At 44.1% G+C, this 24,718-nt stretch overlaps 1 protein-coding gene across 9 annotated transcripts in view; it reads left to right on the top strand.

Moving 5' to 3' along the window:
* The window catches only part of LOC122799480 (N-lysine methyltransferase KMT5A-like), an 882,477-nt gene that overhangs the window by 570,198 nt on the left and 287,561 nt on the right, over nt 1–24,718 (top strand). For 8 of the 9 annotated variants that reach the window (XM_044068567.1, XM_044068572.1, XM_044068571.1 and 5 more), the window contains 2 exons: nt 389–602; nt 2,701–2,788. In XM_044068567.1, coding sequence (XP_043924502.1) covers nt 389–602; nt 2,701–2,788 — 302 coding nt within the window. The remainder of the gene's footprint in view (nt 1–388; nt 603–2,700; nt 2,789–24,718) is intronic. The other variant, XM_044068570.1, reaches the window with a different exon arrangement.

The raw sequence follows: 24,718 nt of genomic DNA, 5'->3' as shown, positions 1-24,718 counted from the left end.
AGGGGGGTAGGAACCACCCTGTGATAGTAGTCTGTGATATAGATAAGGCTTGCTTTAGTATTTGTGTTGGGGATGTCTGTGAATTTGAAAAGGCAAAGATTGACTTTTGGAGGCAGGGTAGGAAGATTAGGTGTGGCACTGATTCTTAGCATGGCAAAGTATAGCTGAAATGCATTGATAGTGGTATTTGTGGTGACACTGTGTGGTCATTGTGTTAATGCAGCAGACTTGGTGGGCCAAGAAACTACCTGCCAATACCTTTTGCATTTCTGCAGTATAGTTGCTTTTTTTTTTTTTTAAAGAACATCGGTATCCATTTGAGTGGTTGTAAAAGAAAGTGCATAGTTTCTGTTAAGGCTTTAACAGTCAGTTGTGTGCTTTATTATAGAAAAACAAAAACCAATTCGAAGCAATACTGAAGCACGTCCAGTTAAATCTGACCTAAAGAGGAAGGAAGGTGGATATCCTGCTACAGATGCTTTCTACAACACTAACCAGTTTCTGTATGAAGCTACTTTAAATGGGGAGCTGCCAGATGGCAGAGCAAGTGCAAAAACAGAAGGCCAGAGGAAGCTTAAAGGAAAAAGATCAGCACGCAAGATGTAAGTATGTTTTTTGTATTTTATTGGTCATCTTCTAGCTATCTTTAATATGCATTTTTGCATGCAACTGTACTTGACAGTTAGTGGCTTATGTGAAATGAGGATGTGAGGTAATGAGCACAGAAATTCCAAGGAAGTGTGTATGTGGATGGGGAAAACTTGAATAAATTAAAAAGGGGTGAAGTAAAACGGAAATTCATTAAGCAGGTATTATGAGAAAGCATTGGAGGCAGTTGGCATACCATGAAAAGTTGTGCCTGTCTGCATACAGCTACTGAGACCTCTTCTGGGATACTACAGGTCACACATGATAGAGATTTTTCTAAGGAGTGCAAGTAAGTCTATATGAAGAAAGTATGACTTTTTGCTCTCATAGAAAGATGTGTGAGACTGAAAAGAATGTAAGGTTCGTCATTAAAGGTTGCTACTGTAATCTTAAAGGGGGACACAAATTTGAGAGTAGATTGGGGGTAGTTTGGGAGTAGCATGGCAACACTTCATAAGGTAGATGGTGGGCCCATGTTGCTACGACTTAATACAGACTGACTGCTCGGATGAGACAAAAGGCTATCCATCTAGCTCCTTTCAGATACCACTCTTTTGGTTAATTGGTATTTATACTTTTCCTTTGGAACTGTTGAGCCTCAGGTTAGGGTTTGTCTTAACGGTTACTCTGGGATGAAGTGACTATAAGTGGATGGTACTGTCTTTATGATGTGAACTGGGCAGAGTTAGAAAGCTGGGCATTTGTATGTCATTCTTTTTTTGCATTCTTCTGTCTTGTAAAGAAAGTAATTTCTTTACAAAGTCAGAATGAGGGCATTTCACATTTTGCAGGCAATTTTTATGTGCCTAGCAGCAGCCTGTATTTGTGCAGTGTTAGTATGTTTACGGTGGTTTGATATGAGGAGAGTGCTGCCTACTCAATTAATTTACTTTGAGTCAGCTCTGGAATTGCCCCTCTCATGAGTTAGCTGAACCATCTCCTGCAGATGAAGCCAGTTCTAAATTGTTATCATTGCTGCAAATTATGATGCAATTTATTTTTTTATACAAATTATTTTGTTAGATCAGAATTTACAGTAAAATATTGTCTTATTCTTTGGAATCTACAGTTGTACTTTTGAAAATCAGTTCATACCATTCTGTTAGAGGCCTTGAATTGTGTCTGAGTTATAGTAGCTCTTCTGTTTTTTTTCTTTGTGCTTTTTGTAATGAGAAGGTTTAGTTTGTTCCTTTTTGAGAACAGGCCTTTATTCAGAGTGCCTTCTGATTTACTTATTGTTTTTTTACTGCACAAGAATCACTCTGCCATGTTTAGTGTTTTCAGTGAAGAATGTTTAAATTTTGTTTTGTTAATTCCTTGGTGACTTTCACAAATTTGGAAGTCTTTCTGTTTTCAGAAACACCAAGAACCAATTTTTCTGATTCTTTTTCTTTAAATGCAACAGAAAACTGAGATTCTCATTCAGATGTATGCTTCCATTAGTAGTTCTGTTAAAAAGTAGTTGTTGAAGACTACTTGATGGCATGTCCATATCACACAGTCACCATTTGTGTCTGCCCCAAGAGCAGAGATTTTTTTCTTAGAGTTTTGAGATTGCTTTTTATTGGATAGGAACTCCTGTCCTAATTTTATTTATTTTTATATATAATATAATGCTTTTATTGCCTAAACCTGGCTGGCTGCAGACTCAATTGGTGTTAAGTACAACATGTCCGTGATGGCGGATAATCACTGTGAATAGTGCCTGTATCAAAAGGAGGAAGTAACCCAGACGCCCTTCATCACATTTTTATCCACCTGTGATGGTTGCATGGGTTTCATAACTAAACTTTTTACTTCAGTTGCTTGCTGCCCCCCCCCCTTCATAATCTAGTTGCATCCTAGTCCGCCTACAGCAGAATGGGAAATAACAGTGAACAGTTGGTTGCTCGTAGTTAAGTGTATAGGCTGCATTAGACCCTGGACAAAAAAGTGAAAACTTTGGAGAGAATTTGAAGGAATGCATTTAATCACTTTTTCATCTGAATGTAATTTTATTGTACATGTGTACCAGTTATTTCCTGAATAAAGTGTTCTGTTGAATTTGTTCAGCAGCGAACACAGAGGTGTTAAGAGTAGAAAAGTTACTGACTATTTTCCGGTCAGAAGAAGTTCAAGAAAATGCAAAGCTGAATTGATGGTAAGTAGCACTTTTTTTCCAGTTTACTTGCTGCTAAACTTATTTTTTCAAAGTTTAGATTACTGGATCACAAAGCATCAAAATATGTGGAAAGTGTGTTTTAATTGATGACTATTGCTGATTGTCAGTGTCTTAGAATGGTTTCTTACTTGATACAACTGTTCTTTATTATTTGACCTTGCTTTGGTATCCATTTTTTTTATGGATTGCCTTTTGTTATTGAGATTAAAGATCGAGAAAAGCTGTTTTTGAAATGTCATATTGCACCCCCCACACATGTGCAGATTTTAAATAGTTTACACTTTGTTTTATGCATGTGCCTTATTGATTTTTATTTAAAGGTTTTTCATCCCTTAAATTAGGCATTCTCCTTTTGACTAATGTCACCTGCTTAGCCAGCAAGATCCACTTTAGTGCAGTGATTGTTTTAATTTGCTATTATGTGCACGCTTTCATTTATGCATGCTTTGGAGTGTTGGCCAGATCTGTTTCAGAAGCTTTGTTTGTTTGCAGAAAAGGCTTTCCTTTGGAGTGCATACCCACCTTGATCATAACTAGGCCTCTTACTCTTTAAGTAAGAAGCTTTACTTTAATTGCATTGTACAAAATGACACTTCTTTCAGAATTTGGATTTTGATAAACTAGGAATGTAAAATTTTAAATTGGGGAAAAAATTGTTCTGGACTGTGATTGTGTAAGAGGGGGGATAAGGATGATCGGCCAAGTGCCCTAGGTTTGATTGACTGCTTAAGAATGTAGAAAAGTGCTTGTCTATCCCTGGGAGGAGAGGAGATGGGTGTTAGCTCTGAAGTATTAGTAGGACATTACTTATTGTGTTGCTTCAGTAGACTAGCGTGCTGTGACATCTTAATTTTTGTTTACATTCCTAAAGATACTTTTCTACTGGCCCAAGGGGTCTAGGGAAAAGTAACCCAACACCTGATGCCAGTATGTTGTGTTATGACGTAGAAATCATTTTGGCTCCATTGTGTCCAAACTGCTCTGTGAACTCTGTTTTTCCTGAAGCTCCAAGATCTGAGACAAAGTACATCCTTCCTCTAAGTTGGTGAAACTTGCTTTTTGATGCTCTTGAGATTTCAGGAACCTCCCTCCGTTTTCACTGCCCCACAGTGTTTCTGTTCAGTCTTTGGCATTTCCTGCACAAGCCGTTATCCATTGCGTGAAGAAGCCCTAAACCTCCATTATTTATCTGAAGCCTGTCAGGAATTTGCAAAGTTAGATTTGATCAACTTGGGGTTTCAAAATGCTTGTTGGATCTGCACTGAGCATAATTAGTGTACCAGCCTCAAGCTCCTTAAACCTTTCCGTCCTACAATGCACTTGTTCTTTTAGCCCAGCTTCATGTATCTACACGTCAGCAATTGAAATCCATTTACTCCACTGCGTCTGTTTTCTAAACGATATTTAGACATTTGTGCGGCTTTCAGAGTAGTTAAAACTGTCAGTGCAATGCTGACATCTTTTCCTTCTGTGGGTTTTATTCAACTCTAAGCACAGCTTCTTTGCTGTCCTTTCCAAAAGCTTCTCTAGTGTGCTTTGTGTAGCCGTAGGCTAGTCTTGGCTTTTACAAGTTTAAGCTAATAGGCAAAGGTCTCTACTTTCAACTCTGTTTGGTGTTCATCTGTTTACTGACCTTTAGCTCTGTGGCATCATTTTCCATTAGTCATGGTTTACAGGAAAGATTTGAAGTGCTCTAAATATGAGCACAGAATCCCTTCACCCACAAAGACGGTTATGAAATGTATTTTACTGTCTGATGGTGGGAGGTTTGACAGCGGACTGTTAGATATGCAAGTCCTTTTGAACAAAGGGCCCTCTCTGATGGGAAATGCAAGTTAGTTTAGAAAGGTGGTCTTCCTCCATATCCTAAGGGAGGTAAGACTGAGGGCAGAAGACAATTGCATGTCCTTGGTGAAGAACAATAGAGAAGAAGCCTGTAAAAGTATGGCAGATGAGGCTTCATCAGTCCTAAAATGTTGAAGATAGCTTCACCTTCTAGATTGGCTCCACAGCCCCCATTTTCTTTGGTCCCAACCCTCTTGGACCCCATTTTGATTCTGGACAAGGTAATCAGCAGGGACACTCTGGATCCCTTCTTGCCCTTTTTCTGTTTCCTTGTAGGCCCCTAAGGGTCAGTCAGGATTGTCAGATTTGGAACTGGATGGCATAATGAGGGCATTCTTGAAGTAGATATGGGTGTCATTCCTCCCATCTCCCACCCCAGGGGTGGAGAGGACAGGCCAGATCTCCCCAGACCTTGCTCCTTCTGAGGCTTTTCTCTCAGCAATGCTGTTTACCTCTGGCCTAGCTGCCAGTTCCTCTGTCTCTGGTGCTGAGTGGTAGACCTACCTCAGTGCCAGAGTTGCTGGATCTGTTTCATTTGACAGACTTCTGGAGGATTTTGTGACTCTGCTTCATTGCCTCAGTGCCAGTGGCTCAGCCCTCTGCTTGAAGCCACCATTTGGGGTGGTCCAAGTTTTGGTTTGGGGTCCTCATCATTGGAGGTGTTGGGGTAGATTCCTTCCTCAAGACCATCCACGTCATGGTTAAGGATCTTTCCTTTGACCAGAGGTATTCTCCTTTGGGTGGAGTGGTGTACAGGTTAGAGGGAGGTTCCTCACATCTGGCAGATGTCTGATTCACCTGTGAGGTCATGGTCAAGGATAATTTCATCTTGTGTTTATAGTAAGTACTAGACTGCCTTTGCAGGTAATTTAAGCTTGGCTAATTACCCTTTTCGTCCTTGAATTAAACTATCTTGTTTAGTGTTAGAATGGCCTTACCCATTCTGTCGTATATAAATTTTACCCCTAGTGAGAATAACTGATCATAATTAAGATAATTTGAGAGAACCCATGCATGAGAAAGCCTTTAGGAGCTGCTTCTGTCCATTAGCTGTACTGGGAGCAGTCCAGAGGTAAATTTTTTTTATTACCCTTCAAGTTTCCTCTCAATGTGGACAGAGCAGTGGTATCCTCTGAGATGTACCTGTCCCTCCAAACTTTTCTATTAGTGATACAGAAGAGATTTTAATTCCTGGACTACAGTATTTCTAATGCCATTTGACTTGCTGTTGTGCAGTAGGTCTACCAGTATTGGGTCAGAGGATGCCTTGTATGCCAGACACTAGTCACCTGTTGGCAGTCTATAGGGTCCTTTTAGTAAGGTATCTCTTTTGGGCATACCATTTGCATGCGTCTGGACAGGTACATGCCAAAGAAGGTGGTGTACTCCATGATCAGTATAATGTTGGCTGAGTTAAGGAGCAATAACAACATTTCTGGATGTAATCACAATCCTTTGTTTTCAAGCTGCAGAATATATAAGGACTTCCTGTGATGGTGGAAAAAGGTTGGCTCATTGTCCACATAAGCTCTCAAATCCTGAACAACTGAATTAACTCTCAGGGTTGTATTCTCAGTGTGGTAGTTCTCAGAGATGCATTTTTTAGTAGTTTAGTTTTGGTCCTTGATTCTGGCACCAGTTTTGTGTGGGAAAACCTTCCTGTGGTATGGCTGAGTCATTTGAGGGTTCAACAACTGCTGCTAGCTTGCAGTCATATGCAGACTTGGTCAAGCAAAACTTTTTGGTATTTGTTTACTTCAGAGATGCAAATGCTAAACAAAAGTTCCAGCACCCAACCCTGTGAGACTCCACTGGTGACTGTTACATACATAAAAATATTTCAAGCATGGGCATTAATGCCCATCTTGCTTGCCAATATACCAAAAGACTTGCTCCCATAATAAGTGTTCAGGCTGTTCTTAAAAATATCTACACTAGTACTTGCTATAATGTAATTCGATAGATAGTTCATGCATCAGCTACTCTGTCAGAGAACCAATTAGTACATTTCTCATTCCAATAGAATCTTCTCCGTAGGTTGTCTGATTCTCCAGTACTTTTTGATAACCCCAAACATTCCTGGAGGTAGTTGTCTCTAAATGCCCCATATACCTGATTAAGATCTCCTCTTAGATATGAGACACTATACAAGTTCAAATATTTGTCTTTCATAATAACTTAAATTATCACATCCATGGATGCACTTGGTATATTTCCGCTGTACTCTTTCCAGTTTATTCATGCTTGATGTTCATAGTGTTACACTGCTGCAGTCATTACACTTGGGTTATCCTGCCATCAGGCGGTCCCGCAGTCGGCCAGAGTTCCAAAGTCTTGGTCCGGCGTCGGTTGCTGTCACCACCTCCCTGACGTCAGTGCGCCAGGGGTATATAAGATGCATCCGATGCCATTTTCTTCAGTCTTTCTTGCCATGCGGTGCCCGAAGCAGTTCACAAGTGCCGGTCGGCCGACTCCTGAGATTTTCGAAGTCGAATTTCAGATCCGAAGTCTGCAATAAAGCTAAGTACCCTGTTGGGGAAACTTTTTTCTTGACTCAGACCGATGTCAGAAAAAGTTAATAATTGTATTTCTTGTGGGAAGCAAATACCTCATAAGGACTTCCATTCTTACTGTATTCCATGCCTAGGCCCTGATCACGACGTCACTAGTCTGTTTTGTGCTAGATTTAACAAACGCACTATAAAAAGACGTTTTGATTTTGCTTTGCACTACTTTGGCCGAAGGTTCAATTATACTATGCCATCAGATCAACCGACGACTGCAATTCCGAATAAACGCAAAGACAAGGATAAAGACAGGCATCCGAGGTCCAAAACAGACGAAATCTCTTCTAGGCCAGTCGCCGGTTCTCAGTGAGATGCTTTCGCAGCCCCTGACACCCGCTACCTCAGAGCCACAGGCCGCCTCCGACTCCCACGTGGAGACAACTAGGCAACACGATGAACATAGTACGGTTTTGTACCTACCATAAATGTAGATGTTAGAGTGTTCACACTGCTGCAGTCCAGGTTACCCTCCCTCCATCCCCTCTGAAGTAGCTGGACTTATCTATACCTTTCTATCCTATACAACCTTTGTGGTGTATTTGCTTGTAACTATAGGTATTTTTTTTTTATATGTATATTTTTTATTAGCAATATGCGTTGCCTACCTGCTTGGGGGCACCTGACATCTGGGGCAAGAAAAACTGAAGAAACTGATGTCTGATGCATCTTATATACCCCTGACGTCAGGGAGGAGGCGACCACATCCAACGCCAGACCAAGACTTTGGAACTCTGGCCAACTGCGGGACCGCCTGACGGCAGGATAACCCAAATGTAATGACTGCAGCAGTGTGAACACTCTAACATCTACATTTATGGTAGGTACAAAACTGTACTTTTTATTATAGGGTTTCCATATTGTTATTCCATAATCAAGTTTGAGTCTAATGCAACTAATAAGCAATGACTTCCATCATTTTAGATTTCCTAGATTGTATAAATCTTTTTATAAGGTGTCTCTTTGGGCATACCATACACAGATATGTGGATCTTGGCATACCCAATAGAACCAAGATGCTCTCCTCCCCAAAAAAAAAAAAAAAAAAAAAAAATGGAAGCCAATTTGGGGGTCCCCTGCAATAAACTCTACAACAGAAGGAGGAAACTGATGCAGAATAAAGTGAAGTCCCAAGACTGGAAAAACTCCATTAGCCTCAACAAAAAGTTGAGATCCTCATCAAATCCCTACAGCTAGCTATGAAAACAGAATTGCAGCAGATAGTAAAGATAACCACAAGGCCTTCTATAGTTATGTAAAGAATCTCCACAGCAATATCCAGATTTGCTCTGAGCTATGGTACAAAGGTACCTCCTATATTGAGCCAGCAGATATTGCCAATATACTGGCTAACGGATTCAGTGCCAACTTTACCCCCCCCCCCCCCCAGGACCAATCACAATACCAGTAGATTGCCAGGCACCCAGTATTACTGCTGCACAGGTTAAAACAGCACTGTCCAAGGCCAAGAATACAGCTTCTATGGGACCTGACAATATCCCTGGTTGTGTTCTACATGAACTACAGAGTGAACTGGCACCTCTACCCGCTACCTCAGAGCCACAGGCCGCCTCCGACTCCCACGTGGAGACAACTAGGCTTCTGGAAACTCAAGGTATTGGGCCTATGGAAAGTAATCCCTCAGATGGGTCCAGAGCCACTGAGCGGGCATCGGCTTCTGAGGGTGTTTTCAGACCTTCACAACTTACCATTAAAGCAACAGCCAAAACAAAAGTACCATTAAAGACAAAGAAGTAAGTACAGCATTCTCCTGGACAGTCCTCCATGCCTAAGAAACAGATGCTTAAAATGGCCGAAGACCTCATTACTCTAATCCGGGGTTCCCATCCCCCTCCTGAGAAAAGGCCTAGGCAGAATACAGACTATGATTCCTCTGATCAGGTTTCCATTTCCTCTGATTCCTCTTCAGACCTGGGATAGTCCATACCCCCCTATGTGGACTCTGATGCTGAAGAATCTATCCCTTCAGCCTCTCCTCCTGAGGATTATTCTTTTGGGTAAACTTTACATATCATGAGGGAGCATTTCCATTGGGAAAGTCAGGATTATTCAGAATCCAAGAAAAGACTCGGGGATTTCCTTTTATTGCTTCAGCACAGGCCCCTGACTATTCCGCCTGTACTAGATATTGTGGATGATGTGTTATCTGAATCCAGCTTATCTCCTGATTCTTTGCCCCCTGCACCAGCCAAGCCAGATAGGTACTGTAGAGTCCCTGACACTCACAAGTTTCTTTATAAAAACCCTTCTGCTGATCCAGAAACTATTTCCCAGGGTCCAAAAGGGGTTAAGGCTTCTATTGCAAAAAATCCAGTACCCTCTGACAGAGATTCCAGAGCTTTGGATAGATGGGGGAAGAAAGTTTACACGTCTGCAACTTTAGCAGTAAGGGCTTTAAATTGCCAGTTTCACATGCTTAACTACCAACCATATTTAATGGCTCAGTTAAAACAGAAAATGCTTGTAAGCTCCGAAGCTCCTGATTGTGAAGAAATGCAGGATTTATTGCATGCAGTTAAACAGGTGGGAAAACATACTCTGCAATGTGGTTTTGATTCTTTAGAGGCCTCTTGTAGAGCTGCCGTTACAGGTTCTGTGATTCGAAGACATGCTTGGTTAAAAGAACAGAGTTGACCTGATCATGTTAAGGCAAAATTATTGGATGCTCCTTTACAGCATGATACCTTGTTTGGTGTTAAGGCAGAAGAGGTGTTAAAGAAAATAGAGGGTAAAGCTAAGTCTATGCAAACAGTCAAGGATTTCTCACAGGTGCAGCCACCTCGATTTAGCAGAAATTGGCCAACAAAGAATTGGTCCTTTCCAGTGTCAGGCCACAGAGAGGCAGATACAGACGCCCAAGAGGCAGATCACAACCCCAAGGCTCTAACAGACAACAACAGTGGGGCACCTCAACCCCGAAAGGAGGTGAGGATAAGTCTCAACCTTACAGGAAACAGTCCCAATGACTTCCCCCTTCGTACGCCAAGCACTTCCCTCTTGGTAGCCCCCTTAGGGGTAAAACTAGCACTTTTTTCTCAAAACTGGCATACAATCACCCAAGACAAATGGGTTCTGAATATCCTGTCTCAAGGTTACAGGTTCCACTTTCCTACTTTACCAAGGCTAAAAGGAATGCCAGACCTGCCACAAAATCAATGGGCAGAGGCACACAGATTTTAGCCCTCATGGACATGAGAGCTATTCAAAAAGTACCACAACAGGAACAAGGACAAGGATTTTACTCAAGACTCTTCTCGGTCCCCAGAAAGGACAAGGCCTGGAGGCCCATACCTTTCAGTTCTAAATACTTACATGGATATTCCGAAATTCAAAATGTTGACATTACAGCAGCTTCTACCCATGCTGGGCAAAAAGGCTTGGCTTGTTACTCTGGACCTCAGAGGCATACTTGCATGTCCCTATCAGACGAAATTGCAGAAGATACCTCAGATTCAAAGCTGGTACAATGCACTAGCAATTCTCTGCACTGCCCTTTGGCTTATCTACTGCGCCCAGGGTCTTTACAAAGTGCCTGGCACCAGTAATTGCATTTTGCAGACAAAAAGGAATTCAAATATATCCATACCTGGACGACTGCCTTATTCAAGCAGAGACAAAGAACATTCTTCTACAGCATCTGGTGTTTGTAAAAAGGTTGCGAATTTCTCTAGGGTACACAGTAAACGAAAAGAAGTCAAAACTAGTGCCCTCACAACAGATTACATTCCTGGGTGCCAACTTAAATACAATGGCCCAGATGGCTTATCTCACGCCAGACAAACAAATTCAATTAACTCAATATTTTCAGTTACTGGCAAAAAAGTCCCATCTCCCTGCAAAAAAATTCTGCAGGCCCTGGGATTCATGGCATCCTGCATATTACTCATACCATATGCCAGACTGCATATGAGGAAATTACAATGGTACCTAAAGTGTTTGGACTCAACACTCACAGTTTAGAAGCAGTAATACCAATGATTCCCTGCCTACAACAGGAGTTTCGATGGTGGGCACAGGCATGTCATCTAAACAAGGGTCAGCCTTTTACCCTACCCACAGCCAGGCAGACTCTAACAGCAGATGCTTCGGATTACGCCTGTGGAGCACACATGGCAGGAAAATGCATTCAGGGCAAGTGGACCACAGACCAGATGCATCTTCACATCAATCAAAGAGATGTTGGCTGTTCAAAATGCCCTAACAGCTTTCAAGGACCTTCTGCATCCAGGACAATTATTATTAAAGACAGACAACACCACAGTAATGTGGTACATAAACAAACAAGGGGGCACTCATTCTTATCCCCTATGCAGGCAAGCCATGACCTTGTGGAACACAGCTCTAATGTATCAAGTTCATCTGCAAGCACAATTCCTGCCAGGAAAGAAAAGCATGGAAAGTGGATACTCTCTCGTTCAGCTGGAAAAGCCTAAAAGTTTATGCCTTCCCATCACTGCCTCTCCTTTAAAAGGTACTCCTAAAAGCCAGACAAGAAAAAACACAGATGATCCTGAATGCTCCAGACTGTCCACGCCAGCACTGGTACCCAATCTTAAAGAACTTAGCTCAAGGCCCACCATGGATTTTGCCTCAAATTCCACACCTTCTGACTCAACAAAACAATCGGATCCTGCATGGCCAGCTCAAAACCCTAAACCTGGCTGCATGGCAGATTCATTAGTCAAACAGGCAACACCTCTCTCTAAAGCTGTTATGGATGTCATTTTGGTGGCCAGGAGGCCTGGCACCAGGAAAGCTTACTCAGAAAAATGGAAGAGATTCTGTGCCTGGAACTAGGCTCAAAGCCTTGACCCTCTTGTCCCAAACATTCCTCAGATTTTACAGTACTTAACTGAGATGCTGGACAAAGGCCTATCCTTCTCATCAGTTAAGATCCACGCCTCTGCCATCTCAGCACATTACAACATGGATCCTCCTTTATTCTCTCATCCCTTGCTAAAGCAGTACCTCAGAGGGGCTAAAAACATAAGACTGCCCCGGAGAGCACCAACACCAACTTAGGACCTCAATTTCGTTTTGGAAAAGCTGACCCTGCCACATTGAGCCAGCCAATACAGCCGATCTAAAATTTTTATCATGGAAAACAGCTCTGCTCCTGGCAGTAACTTCAGCATGAGGAGTCTCAGAGCTACAGGCATTAATGGCAGTGGAACCTTTTATAATTTTTCATCAGGACAGGGTTTCTTTAAGGACAAGCCCTACCTTTATGCCAAAGGTGGTATTTAGTGTGGCTCTCAACCAAACCATCCATTTGCCAACTTTTTATCCAAATCCCCAGAATAAAGGGGAGAAACTTCTGCACTCTTTGAACATACACAGGCAGCTAAGCTTCTACTTGGACAAAACAAAAGCTTTCAAGAAAACTGAGCAACTGTGTTTGTAGCATATGCTGCAGGATCACAGGGTAAGGCCATCTCAAAGCAGACCACCTCCAAATGGATAGGACACTGTATTCATTACTTGTACACACAGCATGGAAAATCAGTCCCTAATGACATTAGGCCACATTCCACCAGGGCAACAGCCACTTCAACAGCCTTCCTCAGAGGAGTACCTACCAAGGAAATTTTGGAGGCTGCAACTTAGAGTTCAGTGCACACCTTTACCAAGCATTACCACTTGCCTCTCTACTCTAAATCCAGTGCAGGATTTGCTACTGCAGTTCTGCAGGGCCTCATAGCCAATCCTAACTCTCTATAGACCAGCCATACAACCTTAGCTTTGGGATTCTACCCAAGTGTAATGACTGCAGCAGTGCAACACAATGAACATAGTACGGTTTTGTACCTACCATAAATGTAGATGTCAGAGTGTTCACACTGCTGCAGTCCAGGTTACCCTCCCTCCATCCCCTCTGAAGTAGCTGGACTTATCTATACCTTTCTATCCTATACAACCTTTGTGGTGTATTTGGTTGTAACTATAGGTATTTTTTTTTTATATGTATATTTTTTATTAGCAATATGCATTGCCTACCTGCTTGGGGGGCACCTGACATCTGGGGCAAGAAAAACTGAAGAAACTGGTGTCTGATGCATCTTATATACCCCTGACCTCAGGGAGGAGGTGACCGCAACCGACGCCGGACCAAGACTTTGGAACTCTGTCCGACTGCGGGACCGCCTGGCGGCAGGATAACCCAAATGTAATGACTGCAGCAGTGTGAACACCAACATCTACATTTATGGTAGGTACAAAACTGTACTTTTTATTATAGGGTTTCCATATTGTTATTCCATAATCAAGTTTGAGTTTAATGCAACTTATAAGCAATGACTTCCATCATTTTAGATTTCCTAGATTGTATAAATCTTTTTATAAGGTGTCTCTTTGGGCATACCATACACAAATGTGTGGATCTTGGCATACCCAATAGAACCAAGATGCTCTCCTCCCCAAAAAAAAAAAAAAAAAAAAAAAATGGAAGCCAATTTGGGGGTCCCCTGCAATAAAGTATACAACAGAAGGAGGAAACTGATGCAGAATAAAGTGAAGTCCCAAGACTGGAAAAACTCCATTAGCCTCAACAAAAAGTTGAGATCCCTCATCAAATCCCCTACAGCTAGCTATGAAAACAGAATTGCAGCAGATAGTAAAGATTAACCACAAGGCCTTCTATAGTTATGTAAAGAATCTCCACAGCAATATCCAGATTTGCTCTGAGCTATGGTACAAAGGTACCTCCTATATTGAGCCAGCAGATATTGCCAATATACTGGCTAACGGATTCAGTGCCAACTTTACCCCCCCCCCCCCAAGGACCAATCACAATACCAGTAGATTGCCAGGCACCCAGTATTACTGCTGCACAGGTTAAAACAGCACTGTCCAAGGCCAAGAATACAGCTTCTATGGGACCTGACAATATCCCTGGTTGTGTTCTACATGAACTACAGATTGAACTGGCACCTCACCTGTGTGTGACCTGTTCAGTCACACTTCAGGCTTTGTCCCTGTCTAATGGCGCACTGCTACAGTCATCCCTCTCCACAAAGGGAGTGACTACAAACCCTGGGAACTATCGCCCCATTAGCCTGACTAGTCTGATATGCAGAGCTATGGAATGCATCATCATGGACCTAATAAACAAGGATATAGAGAATCTCCAAACTCTGGATCCCACACAGCTTGGTTTTGTGAAGGGTACATCATGCCTGCTCAACTTGGTCGACGACTTTGAGTCAAGTCACCAGAGCTGTGGATGAAGGCAAGGTGGTTCATACAGGCTGCCTTGATCTGGCCAAGGCCTTAGATACCATTCCCCACTCGGGAATCACAGAAAAACTCACTAATGTAGGCATCAACCCCTGTATCACTAGGTGGGTTGCAAACTGGCTCACAGAACCCACAGTGTGAAAGCACCTGACTCCAAGTTAGACTGCCGACTAGTCATGAGTGGAGTCCCACAGGGTTTGGGCCTGGGTCCTCTCCTGTTTGGTATCTACTTCTCTGAAGTCCAGGCCAACACAAAGGGACTCCGGCTGACCACGTTTGCAGACTATTGCAAGTTGGGAGTTGTTAACTCCCCAAGTGGTGGTGACATCCTACAGAATGGCCTCACTGAGACCAATGACTGGTGTCAGAACCATGGCCTTAAGCTCAATGCCAAAAAATGTTTTGTCATCCCCTTTGGGAAAAACCCAGTTTCCATGAATTACCATATTCTGTGTTCAGTGGACTACCATCAAAGTGTTATAAGAGGTCTGGGAACACAGGTTGACAGCAGCCTCTTTTGATCACCACATTGCCACTGTGGTCAGAAAGTCCTATGTGGCACATTTCATTGCGAAGGGTTTTGCATCAGGGAAAAATAGGTCAATGTCTCCCTCTACTCTTCCCTCATTAGGCCAATCGAGTACAAGGCTCCATTTAGCACGTACCTCACTAGACACCTGCAACAACTTGAGGATCCTAGGCTTTAAACACTTGTCCTATATGGACAGATTAAAAAATAACTCCAACTATTCTCTCTCATATTGCCTACTTAAAGGCGATCTCTGCTTGACTTGCAAAGTCATGACTGACCCATCTCTGTTAAAAATGCTGCACCTAAAGAAATCCCAATCCCTCCACACCACATGCTCCAGAGACATCAACCTCATTACCACAGTCAACAAAATACTGGAGGGACAGGTTCATAAACCAGAGACTACCCATGCTATGGAATAGACTTCCCATACATGTCAAGCAGAGCACCTCGCTGCCCCTCTTCAAGAGAAATCTTGAGTGGATGGGAAGTAGAAAATTCACCCCGGGGATAACTCCAGTGGCTCTACTTGACAGAGGCACTGGGAACTAAAGTCGGGTGATACAATGCCAGGGTAATCCTATGTTTAGGCTTGTAAAGGCCCCAGGGCCATCAGCCTACTACACACCTTTGAACCTTATACAACCTATAGATCTGAAGTAGTTGACTTCATTCATTCTGCACATATGGGTATATGGTTCCGATTTGGATCCGAGCCGGCAAAAACTTTTCAAGCATCAGCTCCAAGCTTCTCCCCTACCTATATTACCTCACTTCCTCCTATCTAGCCCCAGATCTCGTTTGCCGCTCTGAGTCAGCATCGTGGTCTCTGAGCTCTTAGCTAGGTGGTAAGGTTTTTGGTACTTTTTGCTATTTGTTGAGTGTGAATTCCTTCCCTTTTTCCTCCTTTACATCACATTTGGTCATCGTGTTATTTAAAAAAAAAAAAAAAAAAAAAAAAGTTTTTAGTTTGTTTTCTCCAGTGGTAGTTTTGTGTTCTGGTTCCCGCCTAGGCCCATCCTGGTTTAGTGTGCGTGTGGTCCGTTTAGGGCTTTTTCTGTCATTGTTATGACTGAACAGACTAAGGTTCTCTTCAAAAAGTGCTCAGAGTGTGGTCATAAGCTTTCTCCAGCCGATGGCCACACTCTGTGTGTTCTATGTTTAGGGGTCGCCCCTCTGTCAGTATCCTGTGACATTTGTTCGGGGTTTAACCCAAGGGCGTTGAAGGATCGTCTGGCTAAGTTTGTGGCCAAAGGCTTGCTACCTGCTTCTGCCCTGGAGTCTGCCTCGGTTTCTTCTCCAGCAAGTGACTCTGTGCAGGCAGGGACTCAACCTCCCGCCAGGCCTGCTTCTTCAGAGTAGTCCCAGAGAGGTAGGGACAAAAGGGAGAAAGAAAGGCGCCATAAAGAGAGAGGCCCAGGAAAAGGTCTCCAGACAGGGAGTCTTTTTTCCAGTCTCTCTGCTAAAATATCTAGGTCTCATTCTCCTTGGCTCCACTCTCCCCGTTTCTCGACGGAGCCATCGAAGCCGAGGCACTCCCCTCTGATCTGACCCAGACCCGAGTCGGTCACTTCCTCCAGATCGACTCAGAGTGTATACGAACTTGATATAAACAGGCTGATGAGGAGGTTCATCCAGAACCAGATTCAGATGGGGGTCTTACCAGGACCCTCTCCCATTGGTGAGGGTTGTTCTTCTGCTACTATGTTCCACCCTATTGCTCCTTCCCCGATCCGACCCGATGCTTTGGGGTTTTCGGGTCTGAGACCTTTCGGAGCCATGGGGGCGGCACTGATGGGTTTTGTTTCCTCGACGCCGGCCGTCACCTTGAGTTCCTCGGATCTGATCTCTGATCCAGGGGACTCTTGGAGCCGTGGTCATGGAGTCGGACCCGAGAGTCGGGATCTTGTTCTTTTTGATCCCACCCTCGGCGCCTGGACTACCCCGCAGTTGGCTCCGGTTCCGGCTTTGGTGCTGGAGAGAGCCTCTTCCTTACGTTTTATGGAGGCGTGCTCTCCATCGGCATTCGTGACAGTGGAAAGGGTCCTCTCCCAGGGGTTGAGACCACAACTCACATCCTCGGATCTGGCCCAGACCCCCCTGATTTTGGATTCTGCTCCCATTGCCCTGTCTCAGGGATAGCCAGTGCCAAGGCGGCTCCAGGTCATTCCCCTCAGGGAACCCCCGGAGGCTTACGAATCCTCTCCAGAGAGTCGCACTGGAGAGGAATCTCATAAGTGTAAGTGCAAGAGGAGGCACTTGGACTCCCTTGAGTCCATTGCAACTCATACGGACTTGGGTATAGGAGAGGATTCCCCCAGATCACCTCCCGAGGACGTCTCGTTTGGAGACATTATGGAGATCCTCCACCAAAGAGGAGGTTGGTCAGCTCCCAAACCCTCTGCGGATGAGTCTGTATTCCTGGATGCCTTTGGTGCGGGCCCATCTACTTCCTGGGTCTCTCCACCAGCTGACCCTTTGGTGGACCTCATCACCACTAAGGCATGGAAGGATCCTGACACCGCAGAGCCTATCCCCAAAAGGCCAGACAAAATTCTTTCTCTGCCATCGGACAGGCAGGCATGGTCCAGAGGAGTCCCGGTAGATGCTTTGGTGGTTGCAGCTGCCACAAAGAAGGAACTAGCACAGGAGAGTTCCTCGGTTCATCCACCGGACAAGGAGTCCAGGTCGATGGATCGTTTTGGGAAGCGCATGTACTCATCAGCGACATTTTCTATTCGTGTGCTGAATTACTTGGCAAATGTCATTCGACTGTAGCGAGACCTTATATCTGAGCTGAGTCGCCCCCGGAATCTGTCGCAGCAGGACAAGCAGTCCTTTACTGCCAAGATGACTACGCTGAAATCAGTGAGTAATACCTCTATGCGTCTCCTCTCATGCCACGGAGGGTGCCGCAAGAGCTGCAGGTACAGGCGTTGCTTTGACGCAACACGCCTGGATCAGGCTGTGTCAGTTTGCGGTCCCCTTTAAGGCATCTTTCATCAGTGCCCCATTCGATGGATCATTCCTCTTTGGGAAGACCGTACGTGACACACTAACCCAGAGTGAGAAGGACGGAAAGACTTTGTCGGCCGTCAGAATCCGCTTCTCTAACTCCCAGAGGTCCTATTCCAGGAACCAAAAGGGGCAAAAGAAGATGTGATTCTGGAAATGATAGTCCTTTCGTGACACTCAAGAGTATTCGTCCCCCAGAGGCCGAGGGGGACAAGACCGACGCCGCCCCAGGGGCAGAGGGGGTCCCAGAAACTTTGGGTCTAGGGAACCTTTTTCCGACAGACCCCCGCTCAGCAACCCTGAGGGTTTGCCCAGCTGCTCTACTCTGGAGGCAGTCGGGGGAAGATTTTCCTTACATCCAGCGGCATGGGAGTCCATTACTGCAGACCGCTGGGTGTTAAACATCATATCCAGAGGATATTCTATCCCCTTCATTTCACATCCCATAACTCCAGCTCGCCTTCCAGATGTCCCACCCACTCACAGGGAGGCTGCAGCTTTAGAGATTTCGAAGCTGTTAAAAAATGAGCCATCGAGCCAGTCCCCCCAGATCAATCCAGATCAGGCATCTACTCCAGGTTCTTTTTAGTGCCAAAGAAGACGGGGGACCTCAGGCCCATTCTGGACCTGTCTATCCTCAACCTGTCGGTAGAGAAACAGAAATTCTGGATGGTCACTCTACAGTCCATTCTACCGTTTCTGATTGAATGCGACTGGATGTGCTCATTAGACCTCCAGGACGCTTACTATCACATCAAGGTCCACAAGAGCTCCAGGAGGTTTCTCCACTTTTGGCTAGGGGCCAGTCACTTTCAGTTCAGGGGCCTACCCTTTGGTCTTGCCACAGCCCCCATGGTGTTACCAAGGTTATGGCGGTTGTAGCGGCTCACCTGAGACTTCAGGGCATTCAAGTATTCCCCTACCTAGACGACTGGCTGTTCGCTGCATCCACCAAACGTCTCCTGTATCGTGCCCTACACTACTTCCTTGGTCTGGCTCACAGGTTAGGCATCTCGATCAACCTCAGCCAGTCCCACCTGACTCCGGTTCAGATCATAGACTTCATCGGGGCTTGGTTGGATTCGATTCAAAGATTTTTCTCACTCCGGAAAGGGCAGCGAATCTCAGACTCCATGTTTCTGTGATCTTGGATCACGTGGACATCACAGCAGCCGATGTTCTCATGGCCCTGGGTTCCATGGCAGCAGCAATCTCTATACTCCCTCTTGCACATCTTCACATGAGTCCTTCAGTGGAATCTGGCAGTCCAATGGTCCTGGCTAGACCTTCCGATGAGTTTCCACATCCCTATCAATTGGGCATGCAGAATGGCGCTCCTGTGGTGGCTTCACTCTGCGGACATATTTGCGGGGCGCAGCTTTCTAGCCCATCAGGCTCAATCCACGGTGACCACTGACGCTTACCAGCTCGGGTGGGGGGGCACTTCCCAGAAAGAATGGTCCAAGGCACGCGGTCCCCTCCAGAGACCAAGCTACACATCAGCGTCCTGGAAATTAGGGCAGTTTTGTTAGCATTGAGAGCCTTCCACCTGGTCCTACCTCCAGGGACGATAGCCATTCAGTCAGACAACATGTCTGTAGTCTGGTATATAAAAAAACAGGGAGGGACCCGATCCTACCCCTTTTATCGCGAGGCCATGAGAGTTTGGGAGTGGGCCATATCCACCAGGGGGTTTCTTGTAGCAATGCATATCCCGGGACGCTCCAGTATTCTGGCGGATTCTCAGCAGGGCTGTCCTTCTTCCCTACGAGTGGTCCCTGAAACAATCAGTGGCGGAGAAGATCTTTCGTGTTTGGGGTCAACCTTGCTGCGATCTCTTCGCATCTCCTTCCAACGTGAAGAGCAGCAATTTCTTCGCTCTGATCCCCCCCCCTCTAGTCCATGCTTGACCTCCTGGGCTACTGTATGCTTATCCCCCGTTACCTCTGATTCCGAAGTTCCTTCAGAGAGCTTGCCCGGCTGCAGTGCAAAGTAATTCTCATAGCTCCCTTCTGGCCGCGTCAAGTGTGGTTTCCCTTCCTATGGTCTTACCTGTTGGCCTCTCCATGGGCTCTAGATCCATGTCCGGATCTAATTTCTCACCCATCGGGCTTGCCCTTGCCCAACCTGGACAGTCTCAAGCTGACTGCTTGGCTGCTCCAGTTCCCATGATCATCAGGACTCCCGAACTTACGTCTCCTGTTAAGAATATTCTGGTAGCTTCTCTTAAGGCCTCCACTAGGAAACTGTACAATAGCAAGTGGAAACATTTTTGCGTTTGGGCCTCTCAGCGCATTCAGAACCCGTTTACAGCCCCTGTTCCAGTCATACTGGATTTTTTGGCAGATTTTTCAGTCAGGCTGTAGTGCTTCCACCATCAAGGTTCAGCTGGCAGCTATCTCTAATTTTCATGTGGGAGAAAATAAGGTTGCTTTGGCCAAACTCTGTTAAGCCTTCCTGAAGGGCACTTTTTTATTGCGACCTCCAGTTAAAGAAACCATGCCCCCTGAGGTTTGACTTTAGTCCTTCAGGCCTTGTCCTCTCCCCCTTTCGAGCCAGCCGGTTCAGTTCAGATGAAGTTCTTGTCATGGAAGACAGTATTCTTGGTCGCCATCACTTCGGCTAAGAGAGTTTCTGAGTTGCAGGCATTATCCTCCTTGCCCCCCTGTTTGGTTTTTCACAAGGATAAGGTTTTGTTGTGCACGAACCCTTCTTTTCTTCCCAAAGTGTTTTCAGCAGCCAATATTAATCAATCCATAAATTTGCCAGTCTTCCCAAATTTTCCGAATAGAGGTGAATGTAAGCTTCATTTGTTGGATGTCCATAGACAGCTTCATTTTTACCTCCATGCGACTAAACCCTTCCAGAAGTCGGATCAGTTGTTTGTCTCTTTTTCTAAACCATTTTTGGGCAAAGCAGTTTTGAAAGTGTCCTCAGCGCAAGGTGCATTACCCTGTGTATTGTGCAGGTCTTTAAGGACAAAGGGTTATTTCCTCCTGGTGTATTGAAAGCTCATTCCACTAGAGCTATGGCCACTTCTGCAGCTTTCTGGTTGAGAGTTTCATTAGATGATATTTGTGCAGCAGCGACTTGGGCAAATTCGCACACATTCATTTCTCATTACAAATTGGATCTTATTTCTAGAGGGAGAGCATCCTTTGGCAGTGCCGTGCTCAGAAATATCCTTCCATAAGGGCCTCCCAGGAATTCTAGTAGCTGGGGACTTTGTCCCATATGTGCAGAATGAATGAAGTTGACTACTTCAGATAAAGAAGTTATGTTCTTACCATAATGTTCCATCTGAGTAGTAGACTTCATTCTTCTGCACTTTCCCTCCCTCCGTCCCTCACTCTTCAGGTTTTCCTGTTTAGGGTTTTTGGTTATGTCGCTTTTTAGTGACAGCAAACTCTATTTGGGGCTAGATAGGAGGAAGTGAGGTAATATAGGTAGGGGAGGAGCTTGGAGCTCGGAGCTGATGCTTGAAAAGTTTTTGTTGGCTCGGATCCGAATCAGATCCGTATACCTATATGTGCAGAAGAATGAAGGCTACTACTCAGGTGGAACGTTATGGTAAGAACATAACTTCTTTTTCTGTAACTGTCATTACCCAGTTGGTTGATATGATTAGAAAAACTCAAAGCTGGATCTACCCCATATACCCAGGTCCTTAACTCATTCACTCCGGAGCAGCTCAGGAAAAGCTGCCTGCTTAATTCCACCATAGGAACAACAGTGCAGCCTGAGCTCATTTTCAGAAAATCAATTTGTAATACCATACAGAAAACAAATGTTCATAACTCTTTAATTATAAGAGCTAGACTAAAAATGTAAACGCGAAAGTTGTTCAGCAGACTCTGACCTTCCCAACAGTGTAAATGTTGATAGTGCACGTCAAAGTCATTATTAAATATTTGGCAAAAAAGGCTGCTGATGTGCATATTTTTTACCCTTTTGGAAAAGCAAAGCACAATATCTTGGTCAATGTACCATGCAGACCCATACAATTTGAATTTAATTTGTTAATATGAATGTCATCTTTAAAATGATACCTTAACCATTACTGTGGGATGCTCCTTTATTGAGATATTCACAGAAATATGATTAATAGGTTCATAGGTTTATACTAGGCTATCTGCCCTAAGGCATTTATAGGCCTAGCCCAAATTTTTGTGGCTTACGCCACCCCTTATATGAAAAAATACTGTGCCCATTAGTTTGTTGCGCCTCTGTCCAGCAGTGACACAGAGATGATTCCCAGGGTAAACCTACGATCTCCCATCCACAGATCAAGATTTCTCTGGAACAGAGCCAGCGAGGTGCTCTGCCTCACATGGACCGGGATTTTATTCCACAGCATAGGGAGTCTCTGAGTGATGAATCTATCCCTCCAGCACGTCCTATTTATATCTGTGCTAAGGTTTAAGTCGCTTGCTCCTAGTGGTTTTGGTGGATTTGGATTTTTTGAGGTGGAGCATGTCCATTAATTCCGGGTTGGACATGGCCTTGTATGTCAGGCACATGTCACCTCTGAGCAGACGGTATGCGACTGAATAGAGCTGGAGTTTTTTCAATCTGGCAGCATATGACAGATTTTGGAGTCCCTTTATCCTTTTGGTGAGGAACTTTTGGGGTCTCCAATTGCTGCAGATGTCTGGTGAGATGCATCCCGAATGGGGCATTGTACTCTATCATTGGTCTGATAAGTGAAGAGTACAGGGGAACAATGACCTCACTAGATCTGGATGTGAATCCCTTCATGATCAGGTGGGCAATGTAGAAGGTCTTTCTAACCACTTTAGCAACGTGAGTGTCAAAAGAAAGGCCACTGTCAACCTGGGTCCCCAGGTCCCTGATAACCTCTTCTGTGCTTAGTGGATTGCCACCTATATGGTAGCTAATATATTATTTCTCATAACTGATAAATTATCAAAGCATAATATCTCATCACCTGTAACAGACAGAGCCTACATATCAGTGTAGAAGTTGTGCATCTGAATGTCAGCTTCAAAATGATGCATCATTTGTGTGATCACCATCTTCCCTTGCAAAGATATGAGTATAATAAGTATTGTAAATGCATAATTTTCATAATCATACAAGACTAAACAAACTGATATCTGTACATGTGTACACTGCACAGACACAGTTCTTTTACCATGTTGTAAGGAGTAACACTATCTTCAAAATGAGGTATTACTTGGCACATTCAGATGCTCCCTTGTAAAGTTATTTACCAAAATATTAAAATAAATCATAATTTCCATAACCTAAGTCCGAAACAAACTTTGATATCTGCATATGAATACAACATACAGGCACCATTCTTTTCCCATGTTAGAACTATCAATACCATTTTCAGAATGAGGTATTACTTGGCACATTCAGATGCTCCCTTGCAAAGTTATTTACCAAAATATGAAAAAATCATAAATTTCCATAACCTAAGTCCTAACAAAGCTGATATATGTACAGCATTCAGAAGAAGTTGTTTTACCATGTAGACACATGATTGTGAATATACACATTCTTGGTGTAGCCAACATACTGCTGAATGGGCACATTTAAAGAGAAAAAGCAAGGAAAGGACCACCACTCCACTAATGAACTCAGGACAGGCATGGGACAGTGGTAGGCAAGGCCATCTCATCAGTCTGATAACTGTGCTGGCTACCCACTCAGACAGCCGATAACACTGCAGTCTCACAACCTCCTTTTGTGTCAGCAGTCTGCCTTACCTATGCCTTTTCTCCTTACATGTGTCCATTCGGCAATGGACCTAAGGGATCAATTTCTGTATTTGTAAGCCCTTCCTGTCATCTAACTCTACACATGCCTGATAAAAGCAGACTAAAAAAATGGAGTATTGCAGGATGGTCACTGACATAGTACATTGTATGTGGTAGCACTCTCCTAAAACGGTTCTTTCTCAGCATCCTCACCAGCTCCTTACCACAGTTATTTGCCAAACTCAGAGAAATATATTTTACACAACATATTTCATAATAGTGTTTTACTTACTATACTTGTCCTACTTGGTCATGGGTATTTTCCATTCTTCTCACAAGCTGCATGTTGGCAATCCTGCATAACTCTCCTCACGCCATTCTGGAGGTCGGTCAAGAACAACGCAATGCCCTCCTCAGGTGAACGCCATCCCCTCTGAACAGATGAACATCTTCCACGGTGATGCTGTTATGGCAGATTGTAGATCCACCGACCCTGTGCATCAAACTCACTAATTGCTGCCCTCATCTTCATACATTTACTACCCTCACCTACGTACACTGACCACACCTGAAGGGAGGGGGACTGAGTGGAGAGCTACACCAAGACAACATGTGAAAAGACCCAGACTGACCCAGGCTCTGTCTTTTTGCACGTGTCCTTTCCCGGGTGGAAACACTGCATCACAGTGGCACCCCCAAGGCCAAGCTTACCTAAGACAGTAGCACTATGGGACTGAGCTGAAGAGTTTCCATTATTTCCGTACCAACATCTTCATTACTACATGTTATACACATGTCCGTAAATGAAGCATTCACCCAAATGACCCCTTCAGGAAAATATTGAGATACGCACAATCACCAAAATTATATATATATATATATATATATATATATATATATATATATATATATATATATATATATATATATATATATATATACACACAGACACATACATACACACATGCTT

Source organism: Protopterus annectens, chromosome 4.part0 (assembly GCF_019279795.1).
Source record: "Protopterus annectens isolate FY-2018-M chromosome 4.part0, PAN1.0, whole genome shotgun sequence".
In the NCBI taxonomy this organism is placed as follows: domain Eukaryota; kingdom Metazoa; phylum Chordata; order Ceratodontiformes; family Protopteridae; genus Protopterus; species Protopterus annectens.
This window is presented reverse-complemented; position numbering and strand designations above follow the sequence as displayed.